General features: G+C 43.5%; 1 protein-coding gene across 2 annotated transcripts in view; it reads right to left on the bottom strand.

Moving 5' to 3' along the window:
• Positions 1–17,676, bottom strand: part of LOC120997237 (cytochrome P450 2C14-like) — a 106,588-nt gene that overhangs the window by 30,329 nt on the left and 58,583 nt on the right. For both annotated transcript variants that reach the window (XM_040427237.1, XM_040427236.1), the window contains exon 9: positions 2,401–2,542. In XM_040427237.1, the coding sequence (XP_040283171.1) occupies positions 2,401–2,542 (142 nt within the window). The remainder of the gene's footprint in view (positions 1–2,400; positions 2,543–17,676) is intronic.

Genomic DNA, 17,676 nt, shown 5'->3' with positions numbered 1-17,676 from the left:
GCCTCCTGCCAGTTACAGGCATCATGTAATAACCAGTAAGCACTTTCTCTTTCTAGTGGGGAAAGCGCTTATTAGTTAACACTTTAATAACCAGGCCTGAAAAGACACTTTTTTTTTGTGTTTTTGGGCACCTGGTGGTTCGAGCGGTTTCACATGAATGGGGCGATAATGGCAACGGTTTTGGTTGGTGTGGGTGTTTTTATCTTTTTTAACTTAATTTTTAATATATTTCTGCTACAAATAACATCTCCCAAGAGGTCATAAAAAGACCTTTGGGGGACATTGACACTTTTTGTGAATTTTTCACTCTTTCCTTTTTATTTATTAGTTTTATTTGTATTTTAATAATATTTTATTGTATTCTTTTTTTTTTATAATTGGTTTATTATATTATTTAAATATATTTTTGCCACATAATATCTCCCCCAAGAGGTCATAAAAAGACTGTTGGGGGACAATGAACACTCTACTATTTTGCACTTTAAATTTTTTTTCTTTTATTTGTATTTTATTATTTATTATTTTTTTTATTTTCTATTTTTTTTTATATATATATTTTTGCCACATACTGACAAGGGATCATAAAAAGATTGTTAGGGGGCAGTGAACACTCTTTTACTTAGCAACTTTTCCTTTTTTCCTTTTATTTGTATTTTTTTTTCATATAATTTTCTATTTTTTTGCCACATCATATTTTATTTTATTTTTTCTTTTATTTGTGATTTATTATATTTTTTTAAATATTTTTTTAACTTATTTAATATATTTTTTCCACATAATTTTTCCCTAAGAGGTCACTGAAAGACCTTTGGGGACACAGACTTTTTTTTTTGCACTATTTCCACTGTAACTGGAGCATCCAAAGGAGCCCCAGTTACAGGGGAAACCAGCCTGCAGTGGGGGCATTGTACACAGGCAGAGCTGATCAGGTCTCCTAACCCTGCAGCTCTGCGCTCCTCTGCCCCCAAGCCGGGTCTACCCTACATAGTGCTCACCTGTGTGAGGAGAAGGCAGAAGCGCTGATAACTTCTTCTGCCTTTTCCTCGGCTCCCCCGCTGTCACTGACAGCCGACGACCCGTCCTGCTCCTGCTACAGTGCAGGGGCAGGAGCTATAATGATCCATCGTGCGGCGCTGCTGGCAGAAACACAGCTGATTTATGATCAGCTGTGTTTCTGTCCAGGAGGACGGGGGCCGCAAATCTTGGCTCTGGGGGCCGCAGGTTGTGCACCCCTGCTCTAAGGTATCGCTAAATTATTTATACCACAGGGAGACTCCCCCACCCCACCCTCCTTTGCAGAGCCTTGTTTTATCACTCTAAAGCAGGCAGCCTCCTCTTGTGGTGCCTTAGTATTAAGTACTAATTTATAAGGTCTAGGATATGCTGGGACTTGTAGTACCCCAGTGTTCTAGTGCGTGCAGTACCCCAGAACTTGGGGTATCTGCAATTGTTTAATATAAAATATAATATTATGTAAATACACCAGTATGAAGTTATGGTTGTCATTGGTTGGCATCAGGAAATGGGACTAACTATCCCATTCCTCGCCCTCTTGGTAGCAGTGGGCTGGTCCCACTTTCTGCCAGTAAAGGCTAGAGCTAACTAGGCTAATGAGAAAGCACGAATATCTGCTCCTGCTCCAAGGGTCTTAAAGCCACAAAATCAGCTCAACTGTGAAGAAAACTGCTCCAGGGAGACTGAAGGTCCAAGATTGCGGATAATCTTTGGAGCTACATTGTTACAGTCAGCGGGGTGACCAGCAACTAAAGATTCCCAGATCCTGCTGCAGGTGAAGGAGATTGTTAAGACACCCATCGCCATAGGACAGCCCAGACAAACACAGAAGCACGGACCTGGAAAGACACGGATGCTCTTCCACGTGCTTTCATATCCATGCATTTTGCAGATTGCAGACCCATTGAAGTCAATAGGTTCGCACAGTGATGTGGAGTTCACATGGCTGGCATCCACGTTTTGCAGACCCGCAACATGGGCACGGCGGCACCAGAGTCACGTGAATGTACCCGTAGAAGTGAACATTTCAGGTTACTGCATCCTCCATGTCTGAAAATTATGGCAATAATAGTTTACACCTAGATCAAGATTAAAGAAAGAATTTGCGGAAGAAGATTGCTATTTATCCCTGACATCGTCTGTGACAGTCACATCAGACAATCTCTTTAAACAGTCTCAACAAGCAAAGAATAGTTCTCAATTCACACTTCAGGCGAATCACACTTTGTGAGAAGTCACGCCCCAAACCACACCCCTTTTTCTACCTAACCAATGTTGAAACCATACCATGCAGAGAGTGAAACTCTTTTACCAATGATACTATAAGCTGAATGAGATGTGGTCATCTGGACTTTCATGATGTGGTTACTACCATATAAACATTACCTATTGAGAAGGGTAGAAAGGCCTCATTCTTTTTGAAATTTCCTTTAGAGTCAAGAAAGTGTTCTGGATAGAACTCATCAGGTTTCGCAAAGTATGTTTTTTCTCTGAGTAGAGAGTGCAGAAGTGGGATAACAATAGTGCCCTGGAGGGAAAAAAATCAGTTATGACATAAACTTTATAGCAAAAATATATAAAGTAAAAATCAACAAAATCTACAAGTGAAACAACTGCCATGATAAGTATATGCAGTGGCCACACAGGAGAAATGAGGTAGAGAGCATAAGATTGGTAGTCTGGCACTCGTGGTGGTGGGATCCTGCTTTTGCACTCTCCAGGTTGCGCACAGTGAAGAAGGGGCCAACTGACTCTCACTGGCCACAACCAAGTGAATTGTCCCCTTCAGATGGACGTGTTGTGATCAACACTCTGGTGATGTTCAAGAAATGGGTCCAAGGGCCGGTGAATTTAGTAAAACAATTAAGCAGTACTTTACTGAAAGTCTCTGCAGTCTCCACATACATTTACTTGTAAATGTACGCTTAGTTTCTTTGAAAGTTTCAAAAAGAACTAACTCCATGTGCCACATCCAGATACATTCTTTAGGTATTGCCATGTCTCACTCTAGTCCAATATCTTCCCATAATGTGGGTCTACAATGCACACAATGGGGTATAGACCTTTAACAGACTTGCCATCTGCAACTCTCTCTCATATGACTAGGGATCTGAGGCCTTTTCCCCTAGCTATGGAAGTGCTATGTTATATCCATGTTATAACTCCACAGACAGTCTTCCCCGCGCCAACAAATATGGCTGCTTAATTTTCTGCATAAAAATCTTCATCTAGACTCACTATGGAAGGAATTTCTTGAGTTTCCCTTAGGCCCCAACTCTTTTCTTAAAATCCACCCAAGACTCCTGCAGACTGCTCACATCTCCAGACTCACACTACCTCAGACAACCAGGAAGGAGCCAAGCCCCAGGGGTTGGGCCAGCCCCCGCCTAGTGACTGTATCCAGGCCATGAGTTAAGTCTCAGTGCTCCAGCCGGAAATTACATAAATTAGAAATATCCCAGCATATACAAAACCACACATTAAAAAATGTAGCTTACACCAAATTCCATTATTATAAGTGATAGTAACACGACTTGAATTTTAATATGTGGCCTCTAGGTCACTGCAGGTTGAAATTATAGATTTAAACTGTGACCACTGTAGTACTACTGAACTACTCCTAGGACACAACCGTGAGGTAAGATGTTGACACTTTTAAAAGGATCTGTCGGCTGTCATGTGTGGTGCAGTATAGAGCAGGGGTTGGCAGCCACAGGCACGCCAACTGTTATAGAACTACAAATTCCAGCATACTGCATTCACTTCAGTTGGAGCAGCTATAATAGCCAAGCAAGGTTGTAATCGGTACAGCAATAGTATGATTCGGTGTCTTGACCGCGTTGCCAGTAAATACTCATCAGTAGGGAATTGGCTCCAAAGATTGTCTTTATTCGGACTACTCCTGAATGCTCCCTTCATCAGGTCCCAGTCATATTAAAAACGTACATACAATGTAGGGCAATTTAAAAGACAAAGCTCCTCCAAGGGGAGGTGTTGCAAACAGTCACTTAATGTATACAAGGAAATTCAAATAAAATCATTTAAAATCATCAATAATTTAAAATATTTAAACATTAATATAATCATAAGAAGGCCTGTTAGAGGCTATGTACACCTTTGGAGGCAATTTTTGTTTATGATTGCATTTTACTCATTTTTGGCAAAAATTATACAATTGGCTTTTATTAAAAATTTTGAGCCATTCTGTCACAAAGGGTTAACTGTTTTTCTAAGGGTCCATTCACACGTTCGTATGTCTCCGTTTCATTCATTCGTTTCAATGGGGCCGCAAAAGATGCGGACAGGACACCGTGTGCTGTCCGCATCTGTAGTTCCGTTCCGCGGCCCTGCAAAAAAGATAGAGCATGTCCTATTCTTGTCCACAATCGCGGACAATAATAGGCATTTCTATCATGAGGCCGTCCATGTGCGGTCCGCAAAATGCTGAACGCATGCGCCTGGTATCCGTGTTTTGCGGATCCGCAATTTGTGGACCGCAAAACACTTATGGACGTCTGAATGGACCCTAACTGTGTGACTGGTACTCTCACATTGTGGCGGTCATCTAATAAACCTTATCTCTAAACTACTAAAAAGTCATAAACACTTATTTAAGCCACATTCTTATCAGTAAGATAAGAACTGAGCTATAATGAGTGTTTATAAGGTCAGAGATAAGGAGCCCGTCAGCTTCCCAAATGACGGAAAAGACAGAAAATCCGCAGGCTGCTACTACAGCATCTCAACTATGTACAGTAAAAAGGATTCAATATTTTTAATAAAGACCAATTGAAAAAATTATTTTTAGCTTAAAATAAGTACAATGCAATAATAAAAAACATAGGTGTACACGGCCTTTAAATGTATTTTAAGGGCTATTACATAAAACTAAAGCCACTATCTATCACTCAAACTGCTTGGTGCTCGGAGTGTCACATGACAACCAGGCACATCACGGGACTGATAGAAGGCTGATCTGTCATGTGGGCACTCTAGCTTAATTAAGGCCGTCCCTGTTGTCATAGTAGCTGTGAGCTGATTGATAGGAAGGTTTTCTTCTTGGGCAATAAATTGACAGAGGATGCAGTCAGCATGGCTAAATGCCCAGCACTACTATCCTACAGTACTGGGGTCCCAGGTTCAAGTCTGACCCAGTACACAATTTCTTAAATGAATAAAAAAGATTATAGTACACACTATTTAAGTCCTATAATATACATTCTCTATAAGTTCATTTATGTCACATGGAAATAGAGTTAGGTTTGTAGATCCAATAATTCTCCCTCTTGATTAACTACCCCATGCTTTCTGGATGACACAATGGGATTTGTTCAAGAGGCGCCAATTTTAAGATCTCTGGGTTCGCTTGATGGTAAGCTGAGAAGTGTCTAGAGACACTGGGGGGTCATTTATCAAACTAATGTAAAGTAGAACTGGCTTAGTTGCCATAGCAACCAATCAGATTCCACCTTTAATTTTTGACAGCTACTTTGAAAAATTAAAGATGAAGTCTGATTGGTTGCCATGAGCAATTAAGCTAATTCTACTTTACACTAGTTTAATAAATCTCCCCCACTGTGTTGAGGGAATGATGCCTTGATCTTGTTGCGTTGAGTGTTCATTCAGCACCTTAATTGTTGAGATGTACTGTACTGTAATCTGCACAGACATTTTAGAAGGTATGTTACATGGTCCGATCAACAATTCAAAAACAATGTGATGTTAAAAGTTTCACCTGTGGTTGCTGATTTGAAGGATTTCCTACCGTGCTGTATATTTCTTCAACATAAGCATTTCTTGGTGTACCAACAAAAAAAATAAAAAAAAATATTTTGGGGAACTGACTCTTAGAAGGCTTACTTACTTCATGTGTTAACTAGGGGTCAGCAGGTTTTTGAGAGTTCTGAAGGTTATACAGGGAAAGTTCGGAAGGACCCTAGCTAGATGGGAATCTTGAAAGGCTATCTGCACCTTTGGGGGCAATTGTTTTTATTAATTATTATTATTATTATTATTCATTTTTTACTAGATGCTCTAGTAGCAGGATCTGAATTTTCACCTCTGTTTCATCGGCCAGGTCACCATTACAGGCTCCTTATCTCTGACTTAAAAAAAAAATATTATGGCCTAATTCTTATCTTACTGGTTTTCAATATGCTGTTTTTAACATGACCGGACCTGAGGAAGGGAGCATTCCGTCCCCGTAACACATAGCCCAAATAAAGACAATCTTTGGAGCCAACTCGCTGATGATCAATATTTCCTGGCAGTGCGGTCACAACACTGGATCATCCTATTGCTGTACCGATTTCACCCACCCCTGTGCTTGGCATGTGGATCCGGGGACACGTAGAAACCATATACTGATTCCCTGCCACACACATCATCCCATACTGAAATGTATTACACTAGGAGCTTTGTGTTTCTCTCTAAGCAAGCGTGTATCCTAAGGGTCATAAATATTCATCAGTTGGAGTTCAGGATATTATAGAATTCTAGTGGGGAGGATCTCCTGGCTCACCTTTGTGTTGTAGTAGAGATGATCTGTCAGCCCTCCTGTGTGCTGTAGTATAGAGGATCTGTCAGCTCTCCTGTGTGGTGTAGTATAGAGGATCTGTTATCTCTCCTGTGTGGTGTAGTATAGCGGATCTGTCGGCTCTCCTGTGTGGTGTAGTATAGAGGATTTGTCAGCTCTCCTGTGTGGTGTAGTATAGAGGATCTGTCAGCTCTCCTGTGTGGTGTAGTATAGAGGATCTGTCAGCTCTCCTGTGTGGTGTAGTATAGAGGATCTGTCGGCTCTCCTGTGTGGTGTAGTATAGAGAATCTGTCGGCTCTCCTGTGTGGTGTAGTATAGAGGATGTCGGCTCTCCTGCGTGGTGTAGTATAGAGGATCTGTCAGCTCTCCTGTGTGGTGTAGTATAGAGGATCTGTCAGCTCTCCTGTGTGGTGTAGTACAGAGGATCTGTCAGCTCTCCTGTGTGGTGTAGTATAGAGGATCTGTCAGCTCTCCTGTGGTGTAGTATAGAGGATCTGTCAGCTCTCCTGTGTGGTGTAGTAGAGAGGATCTGTCAGCTCTTCTGTGTGGTGTAGTATAGAGGATCTGTCAGCTCTCCTGTGTGGTGTAGTATAGAGGATCTGTCAGCTATCCTGTGTGGTGTAGTATAGAGGATCTGTCAGCTCTCCTGTGTGGTGTAGTATAGAGGATCTGTCACCTCTACTGTGTGGTGTAGTATAGAGGATCTGTCAGCTCTCTTGTGTGGTGTAGTATAGAGGATCTGTCAGCTCTCCTGTGTGGTGTAGTTGAGAGGATCTGTCAGCTATTCTGTGTGGTGTAGTATAGAGGATCTGTCAGCTCTCCTGTGTGGTGTAGTATAGAGGATCTGTCAGCTCTCCTGTGTGGTGTAGTAGAGAGGATCTGTCTGCTCTCCTGTGTGGTGTAGTATAGAGGATCTGTCTGCTCTCCTGTGTGGTGTAGTATAGAGGATCTGTCAGCTATCCTGTGTAGTGTAGTAGAGAGGATCTGTCAGCTATTCTGTGTGGTGTAGTAGAGAGGATCTGTCTGCTCTCCTGTGTGGTGTAGTATAGAGGATCTGTCTGCTCTCCTGTGTGGTGTAGTATAGAGGATCTGTCAGCTATCCTGTGTAGTGTAGTATAGAGGATCTGTCAGCTCTCCTGTGTGGTGTAGTTGAGAGGATCTGTCAGCTCTCCTGTGTGGTGTAGTATAGAGGATCTGTCAGCTCTCCTGTGTGGTGTAGTATAGAGGATCTGTCAGCTCTCCTGTATGGTGTAGTATAGAGGATCTGTCAGCTCTCCTGTGTGGTGTAGTAGAGAGGATCTGTTAGCTCTTATGTGTGGTGTAGTAGAGAGGATCTGTCAGCTTTTTTGTGTGGTGTAGTATAGAGGATCTATCAGCTCTCCTGTGTGGTGTAGTATAGAGGATCAGTCTGCTCTCCTGTGTGGTGTAGTATAGAGGATCTGTCAGCTCTCCTGTGTGGTGTAGTATAGAGGATTTGTCAGCTCTCCTGTGTGGTGTAGTATAGAGGATCAGTCTGCTCTCCTGTGTGGTGTAGTATAGAGGATCTGTCAGCTCTCCTGTGTGGTGTAGTATAGAGGATTTGTCAGCTCTCCTGTGTGGTATTGTATAGAGGATCTGTCAGCTCTCCTGTGTGGTGTAGTATAGAGGATCTGTTAGCTCTCCTGTGGTGTAGTATAGAGGATCTGTCAGCTCTCCTGTGTGGTGTAGTAGAGAGGATCTGTCAGCTCTTCTGTGTGGTGTAGTATAGAGGATCTGTCAGCTCTCCTGTGTGGTGTAGTTGAGAGGATCTGTCAGCTATTCTGTGTGGTGTAGTATAGAGGATCTGTCAGCTCTCCTGTGTGGTGTAGTAGAGAGGATCTGTCTGCTCTCCTGTGTGGTGTAGTATAGAGGATCTGTCAGCTCTCCTGTGTGGTGTAGTATAGAGGATCTGTCAGCTCTCCTGTGTGGTGTAGTATAGAGGATCTGTCAGCTCTCCTGTGTGGTGTAGTATAGAGGATCTGTCAGCTCTCCTGTGTGGTGTAGTATAGAGGATCTGTCAGCTCTCCTGTATGGTGTAGTATAGAGGATCTGTCAGCTCTCCTGTGTGGTGTAGTATAGAGGATCTGTCAGCTCTTATGTGTGGTGTAGTAGAGAGGATCTGTCAGCTTTTTTGTGTGGTGTAGTATAGAGGATCTATCAGCTCTCCTGTGTGGTGTAGTATAGAGGATCAGTCTGCTCTCCTGTGTGGTGTAGTATAGAGGATCTGTCAGCTCTCCTGTGTGGTGTAGTATAGAGGATCAGTCTGCTCTCCTGTGTGGTGTAGTATAGAGGATCAGTCTGCTCTCCTGTGTGGTGTAGTATAGAGGATCTGTCAGCTCTCCTGTGTGGTGTAGTATAGAGGATCTGTCAGCTCTCCTGTGTGGTATAGTATAGAGGATCTGTCAGCTCTCCTGTGTGGTGTAGTATAGAGGATCTGTTAGCTCTCCTGTGTGGTGTAGTATAGAGGATCTGTCAGCTTTGCTGTGTGGTGTAGTATAGAGGATCTGTCAGCTCTCCTGTGTGGTGTAGTATAGAGGATCTGTCGGCTCTCCTGTTTGGTGTAGTATAGAGGATCTGTCAGCTCTCCTGTGTGGTGTAGTATAGAGGATCTGTCTGCTCTCCTGTGTGGTGTAGTATAGAGGATCTGTCAGCTCTCCTGTGTGGTGTAGTATAGAGGATCTGTCGGCTCTCCTGTTTGGTGTAGTATAGAGGATCTGTCAGCTCTCCTGTGTGGTGTAGTATAGAGGATCTGTCTGCTCTCCTGTGTGGTGTAGTTGAGAGGATCTGTCAGCTATTCTGTGTGGTGTAGTATAGAGGAGCTGTCAGCTCTCCTGTGTGGTGTAGTAGAGGATCTGTCAGCTCTCCTGTGTGGTGTAGTATAGAGGAGCTGTCAGCTCTCCTGTGTGGTGTAGTATAGTGGATCTGTCAGCTCTCCTGTGTGGTGTAGTATAGAGGATCTGTCAGCTCTCCTGTGTGGTGTAGTATAGAGGATCTGTCAGCTCTCCTGTGTGGTGTAGTATAGAGGATCTGTCAGCTCTCCTGTATGGTGTAGTATAGAGGATCTGTCAGCTCTCCTGTGTGGTGTAGTAGAGAGGATCTGTTAGCTCTTATGTGTGGTGTAGTAGAGAGGATCTGTCAGCTTTTTTGTGTGGTGTAGTATAGAGGATCTATCAGCTCTCCTGTGTGGTGTAGTATAGAGGATCAGTCTGCTCTCCTGTGTGGTGTAGTATAGAGGATCTGTCAGCTCTCCTGTGTGGTGTAGTATAGAGGATTTGTCAGCTCTCCTGTGTGGTGTAGTATAGAGGATCAGTCTGCTCTCCTGTGTGGTGTAGTATAGAGGATCTGTCAGCTCTCCTGTGTGGTGTAGTATAGAGGATTTGTCAGCTCTCCTGTGTGGTATAGTATAGAGGATCTGTCAGCTCTCCTGTGTGGTGTAGTATAGAGGATCTGTTAGCTCTCCTGTGTGGTGTAGTATAGAGGATCTGTCAGCTTTGCTGTGTGGTGTAGTATAGAGGATCTGTCAGCTCTCCTGTGTGGTGTAGTATAGAGGATCTGTCGGCTCTCCTGTTTGGTGTAGTATAGAGGATCTGTCAGCTCTCCTGTGTGGTGTAGTATAGAGGATCTGTCTGCTCTCCTGTGTGGTGTAGTATAGAGGATCTGTCAGCTCTCCTGTGTGGTGTAGTATAGAGGATCTGTCGGCTCTCCTGTTTGGTGTAGTATAGAGGATCTGTCAGCTCTCCTGTGTGGTGTAGTATAGAGGATCTGTCTGCTCTCCTGTGTGGTGTAGTATAGAGGATCTGTCAGCTCTCCTGTGTGGTGTAGTATAGAGGAGCTGTCAGCTCTCCTGTGTGGTGTAGTATAGTGGATCTGTCAGCTCTCCTGTGTGGTGTAGTATAGAGGATCTGTCAGTTTTCCTGATGTGTTTTAGTAAATCGAGATGTGTTTTAGAGAAGGCTCACCTCCTAGACAAAAATTAGAATGGGTGCACCTACAAGGAAGATTACACCCAATCTTCAAAAGGAATATAGATAGATAAAAGGGTAGTAGGGCACACCTGCATTCAAATACACATGGGAGGGTTATGTAGACAATCAATTTAATTTATTTAAACCGGAGAAAATATGTAGAGATACATAAAATATTATTAAACATAAATTTGCATGCTATATAGACATTATAATTGTTATAAAAATAAATAAAATTGCAAGACTCAATAAAATGCAACACTAAAATATAAATTCATATGCACGGTCCTAGGGAAGAGGTGTCTTATTAGAGTCTCAAATTTTTGTTCCTTCCTCGTACTCTGTATGTCCGTATTATATTTGTCCAGCGGACCTAATATCCAAGCTATTCAGACACAGTCCGTAGTGATCAGGATTTAGATAACAAAGTTCACAAATTAGCTTCAATGTGATCGGAGTGAGGACTTGTAGTTTGGTCACTCACATTTCTTTTGCTACAAATTAGCAGTATATCAAATCGCTCTGCCTGTGTATACACTCATTCGGCACTAGTTTTGCTTACAGTTCTGTAGGTTTGTGCCGGCTGTGCTGCGGTTAACGTGGCGTCCCACGTGTAGTACGCTTACAGGCTGCGATGTAGCTTCCAGGAGGTAGTTTCAGGGATCTGCGGTAATCAATTGTAGGAGTGCCGTCTCAGTGGTTTTGTATAGTTTGGTTCCTGCACAGGTGCTCTATCAAGCAAGCAGGTCAGATGTCACTGCGGCTGTTGATTTCAAGTTTTTTCCTACCAGATTTTCGATACCGATCCCACTACTTCTGGTCGACTTGAAGCGCTTCAATGTATATTTGGTTTCATGGGGTTATCCTTCACCAGACGCGTTTCGGAGTTAACTGGACTCCTTCCTCAGTGGTCGATTTTCCCATGAAACTGGTCGATTTTATATAGAAATGTACAGGTGTAGTCCGGCTTGGTTTAATTCAGCTATACTGAAAACATGGCATGGAGTGTTTGAAGGACCAACAGAGCTGTTGTAACAGGCATATTTCCCTTATTTCCCTGCCACACACATCATCCCATACTGAAATGTATTACACTAGGAGCTTTGTGTTTCTCTCTAAGCAAGCGTGTATCCTAAGGGTCATAAATATTCATCAGTTGGAGTTCAGGATATTATAGAATTCTAGTGGGGAGGATCTCCTGGCTCACCTTTGTGTTGTAGTAGAGATGATCTGTCAGCCCTCCTGTGTGCTGTAGTATAGAGGATCTGTCAGCTCTCCTGTGTGGTGTAGTATAGAGGATCTGTTATCTCTCCTGTGTGGTGTAGTATAGCGGATCTGTCGGCTCTCCTGTGTGGTGTAGTATAGAGGATTTGTCAGCTCTCCTGTGTGGTGTAGTATAGAGGATCTGTCAGCTCTCCTGTGTGGTGTAGTATAGAGGATCTGTCAGCTCTCCTGTGTGGTGTAGTATAGAGGATCTGTCGGCTCTCCTGTGTGGTGTAGTATAGAGAATCTGTCGGCTCTCCTGTGTGGTGTAGTATAGAGGATGTCGGCTCTCCTGCGTGGTGTAGTATAGAGGATCTGTCAGCTCTCCTGTGTGGTGTAGTATAGAGGATCTGTCAGCTCTCCTGTGTGGTGTAGTACAGAGGATCTGTCAGCTCTCCTGTGTGGTGTAGTATAGAGGATCTGTCAGCTCTCCTGTGGTGTAGTATAGAGGATCTGTCAGCTCTCCTGTGTGGTGTAGTAGAGAGGATCTGTCAGCTCTTCTGTGTGGTGTAGTATAGAGGATCTGTCAGCTCTCCTGTGTGGTGTAGTATAGAGGATCTGTCAGCTATCCTGTGTGGTGTAGTATAGAGGATCTGTCAGCTCTCCTGTGTGGTGTAGTATAGAGGATCTGTCACCTCTACTGTGTGGTGTAGTATAGAGGATCTGTCAGCTCTCTTGTGTGGTGTAGTATAGAGGATCTGTCAGCTCTCCTGTGTGGTGTAGTTGAGAGGATCTGTCAGCTATTCTGTGTGGTGTAGTATAGAGGATCTGTCAGCTCTCCTGTGTGGTGTAGTATAGAGGATCTGTCAGCTCTCCTGTGTGGTGTAGTAGAGAGGATCTGTCTGCTCTCCTGTGTGGTGTAGTATAGAGGATCTGTCTGCTCTCCTGTGTGGTGTAGTATAGAGGATCTGTCAGCTATCCTGTGTAGTGTAGTAGAGAGGATCTGTCAGCTATTCTGTGTGGTGTAGTAGAGAGGATCTGTCTGCTCTCCTGTGTGGTGTAGTATAGAGGATCTGTCTGCTCTCCTGTGTGGTGTAGTATAGAGGATCTGTCAGCTATCCTGTGTAGTGTAGTATAGAGGATCTGTCAGCTCTCCTGTGTGGTGTAGTTGAGAGGATCTGTCAGCTCTCCTGTGTGGTGTAGTATAGAGGATCTGTCAGCTCTCCTGTGTGGTGTAGTATAGAGGATCTGTCAGCTCTCCTGTATGGTGTAGTATAGAGGATCTGTCAGCTCTCCTGTGTGGTGTAGTAGAGAGGATCTGTTAGCTCTTATGTGTGGTGTAGTAGAGAGGATCTGTCAGCTTTTTTGTGTGGTGTAGTATAGAGGATCTATCAGCTCTCCTGTGTGGTGTAGTATAGAGGATCAGTCTGCTCTCCTGTGTGGTGTAGTATAGAGGATCTGTCAGCTCTCCTGTGTGGTGTAGTATAGAGGATTTGTCAGCTCTCCTGTGTGGTGTAGTATAGAGGATCAGTCTGCTCTCCTGTGTGGTGTAGTATAGAGGATCTGTCAGCTCTCCTGTGTGGTGTAGTATAGAGGATTTGTCAGCTCTCCTGTGTGGTATTGTATAGAGGATCTGTCAGCTCTCCTGTGTGGTGTAGTATAGAGGATCTGTTAGCTCTCCTGTGGTGTAGTATAGAGGATCTGTCAGCTCTCCTGTGTGGTGTAGTAGAGAGGATCTGTCAGCTCTTCTGTGTGGTGTAGTATAGAGGATCTGTCAGCTCTCCTGTGTGGTGTAGTTGAGAGGATCTGTCAGCTATTCTGTGTGGTGTAGTATAGAGGATCTGTCAGCTCTCCTGTGTGGTGTAGTAGAGAGGATCTGTCTGCTCTCCTGTGTGGTGTAGTATAGAGGATCTGTCAGCTCTCCTGTGTGGTGTAGTATAGAGGATCTGTCAGCTCTCCTGTGTGGTGTAGTATAGAGGATCTGTCAGCTCTCCTGTGTGGTGTAGTATAGAGGATCTGTCAGCTCTCCTGTGTGGTGTAGTATAGAGGATCTGTCAGCTCTCCTGTATGGTGTAGTATAGAGGATCTGTCAGCTCTCCTGTGTGGTGTAGTAGAGAGGATCTGTTAGCTCTTATGTGTGGTGTAGTAGAGAGGATCTGTCAGCTTTTTTGTGTGGTGTAGTATAGAGGATCTATCAGCTCTCCTGTGTGGTGTAGTATAGAGGATCAGTCTGCTCTCCTGTGTGGTGTAGTATAGAGGATCTGTCAGCTCTCCTGTGTGGTGTAGTATAGAGGATTTGTCAGCTCTCCTGTGTGGTGTAGTATAGAGGATCAGTCTGCTCTCCTGTGTGGTGTAGTATAGAGGATCTGTCAGCTCTCCTGTGTGGTGTAGTATAGAGGATTTGTCAGCTCTCCTGTGTGGTATAGTATAGAGGATCTGTCAGCTCTCCTGTGTGGTGTAGTATAGAGGATCTGTTAGCTCTCCTGTGTGGTGTAGTATAGAGGATCTGTCAGCTTTGCTGTGTGGTGTAGTATAGAGGATCTGTCAGCTCTCCTGTGTGGTGTAGTATAGAGGATCTGTCGGCTCTCCTGTTTGGTGTAGTATAGAGGATCTGTCAGCTCTCCTGTGTGGTGTAGTATAGAGGATCTGTCTGCTCTCCTGTGTGGTGTAGTATAGAGGATCTGTCAGCTCTCCTGTGTGGTGTAGTATAGAGGATCTGTCGGCTCTCCTGTTTGGTGTAGTATAGAGGATCTGTCAGCTCTCCTGTGTGGTGTAGTATAGAGGATCTGTCTGCTCTCCTGTGTGGTGTAGTTGAGAGGATCTGTCAGCTATTCTGTGTGGTGTAGTATAGAGGAGCTGTCAGCTCTCCTGTGTGGTGTAGTAGAGGATCTGTCAGCTCTCCTGTGTGGTGTAGTATAGAGGAGCTGTCAGCTCTCCTGTGTGGTGTAGTATAGTGGATCTGTCAGCTCTCCTGTGTGGTGTAGTATAGAGGATCTGTCAGCTCTCCTGTGTGGTGTAGTATAGAGGATCTGTCAGCTCTCCTGTGTGGTGTAGTATAGAGGATCTGTCAGCTCTCCTGTATGGTGTAGTATAGAGGATCTGTCAGCTCTCCTGTGTGGTGTAGTAGAGAGGATCTGTTAGCTCTTATGTGTGGTGTAGTAGAGAGGATCTGTCAGCTTTTTTGTGTGGTGTAGTATAGAGGATCTATCAGCTCTCCTGTGTGGTGTAGTATAGAGGATCAGTCTGCTCTCCTGTGTGGTGTAGTATAGAGGATCTGTCAGCTCTCCTGTGTGGTGTAGTATAGAGGATCTGTCAGCTCTCCTGTGTGGTGTAGTATAGAGGATCAGTCTGCTCTCCTGTGTGGTGTAGTATAGAGGATCTGTCAGCTCTCCTGTGTGGTGTAGTATAGAGGATTTGTCAGCTCTCCTGTGTGGTATAGTATAGAGGATCTGTCAGCTCTCCTGTGTGGTGTAGTATAGAGGATCTGTTAGCTCTCCTGTGTGGTGTAGTATAGAGGATCTGTCAGCTTTGCTGTGTGGTGTAGTATAGAGGATCTGTCAGCTCTCCTGTGTGGTGTAGTATAGAGGATCTGTCGGCTCTCCTGTTTGGTGTAGTATAGAGGATCTGTCAGCTCTCCTGTGTGGTGTAGTATAGAGGATCTGTCTGCTCTCCTGTGTGGTGTAGTATAGAGGATCTGTCAGCTCTCCTGTGTGGTGTAGTATAGAGGATCTGTCGGCTCTCCTGTTTGGTGTAGTATAGAGGATCTGTCAGCTCTCCTGTGTGGTGTAGTATAGAGGATCTGTCTGCTCTCCTGTGTGGTGTAGTATAGAGGATCTGTCAGCTCTCCTGTGTGGTGTAGTATAGAGGATCTGTCAGCTCTCCTGTGTGGTGTAGTATAGAGGATGTGTCAGCTCTCCTGTGTGGTGTAGTATAGAGGAGCTGTCAGCTCTCCTGTGTGGTGTAGTATAGAGGATGTGTCAGCTCTCCTGTGTGGTGTAGTATAGAGGATCTGTCGGCTCTCCTGTGTGGTGTAGTATAGAGGATGTGTCAGCTCTCCTGTGTGGTGTAGTATAGAGGAGCTGTCAGCTCTCCTGTGTGGTGTAGTATAGTGGATCTGTCAGCTCTCCTGTGTGGTGTAGTATAGAGGATCTGTCAGTTTTCCTGATGTGTTTTAGTAAATCGAGATGTGTTTTAGAGAAGGCTCACCTCCTAGACAAAAATTAGAATGGGTGCACCTACAAGGAAGATTACACCCAATCTTCAAAAGGAATATAGATAGATAAAAGGGTAGTAGGGCACACCTGCATTCAAATACACATGGGAGGGTTATGTAGACAATCAATTTAATTTATTTAAACCGGAGAAAATATGTAGAGATACATAAAATATTATTAAACATAAATTTGCATGCTATATAGACATTATAATTGTTATAAAAATAAATAAAATTGCAAGACTCAATAAAATGCAACACTAAAATATAAATTCATATGCACGGTCCTAGGGAAGAGGTGTCTTATTAGAGTCTCAAATTTTTGTTCCTTCCTCGTACTCTGTATGTCCGTATTATATTTGTCCAGCGGACCTAATATCCAAGCTATTCAGACACAGTCCGTAGTGATCAGGATTTAGATAACAAAGTTCACAAATTAGCTTCAATGTGATCGGAGTGAGGACTTGTAGTTTGGTCACTCACATTTCTTTTGCTACAAATTAGCAGTATATCAAATCGCTCTGCCTGTGTATACACTCATTCGGCACTAGTTTTGCTTACAGTTCTGTAGGTTTGTGCCGGCTGTGCTGCGGTTAACGTGGCGTCCCACGTGTAGTACGCTTACAGGCTGCGATGTAGCTTCCAGGAGGTAGTTTCAGGGATCTGCGGTAATCAATTGTAGGAGTGCCGTCTCAGTGGTTTTGTATAGTTTGGTTCCTGCACAGGTGCTCTATCAAGCAATCAGGTCAGATGTCACTGCGGCTGTTGATTTCAAGTTTTTTCCTACCAGATTTTCGATACCGATCCCACTACTTCAGGTCGACTTGAAGCGCTTCAATGTATATTTGGTTTCATGGGGTTATCCTTCACCAGACGCGTTTCGGAGTTAACTGGACTCCTTCCTCAGTGGTCGATTTTCCCATGAAACTGGTCGATTTTATATAGAAATGTACAGGTGTAGTCCGGCTTGGTTTAATTCAGCTATACTGAAAACATGGCATGGAGTGTTTGAAGGACCAACAGAGCTGTTGTAACAGGCATATTTCCCTTATCTACATATATACAATTGGGATATACACTGACAGTGTTTAAATAGGATCCGAAGCAATATACTTATATATGTAAAATCAATGTGTCCATATACAAAGAATAATAGAATATGGTATAGGAATATATATGGAACTATATCAATCGTTGTATGTTGCTCTTTCTAATTAGTTACTGTTATCTGTCACTAATATTCCTACCCAGAAACAAACAGGTCTAGGACTTTGCGGTAATGTTGAGTCATTGCTGTGATTTTCCAGCCAGAATCGGACAGATTTAATCCTTTGCGGCAATGTGGCGTCATTGCTGCGGTTTATACCGATCATGTGTCCTTGATACGGTTTTAGCCAAGGGTGCATGTTTTTATAAGGCTTTTCCTTGTATCAAATCGGAACACCTGATCTGCAATCCATTAATTCCAATATCATAAATTTAGGGTGGACATATATGTGTATATTTAACTACACATTTCGTCTTGTTTGTTTTCGGTATTATATAATACATCGCTTATGTGTAAGTGTACACATATATATCAACCCCACTTGGCTTTGCTGGATCGCATAATGGGTATGTTCGTTCCTTTTATCCGTCGTTGATATTTCCAGACCTGTTTGGTCCTTGGGGTAGTGTTCCGTTTATTTTAAAATTATATAAAATATGGTAGTCTTGCGATTTTTTCT

This window comes from Bufo bufo, chromosome 4, assembly GCF_905171765.1.
Source record: "Bufo bufo chromosome 4, aBufBuf1.1, whole genome shotgun sequence".
Taxonomy (NCBI): domain Eukaryota; kingdom Metazoa; phylum Chordata; class Amphibia; order Anura; family Bufonidae; genus Bufo; species Bufo bufo.
Note: the sequence above shows the minus strand (reverse complement) of the source record. Positions and strands in the feature narration are given on the sequence as shown.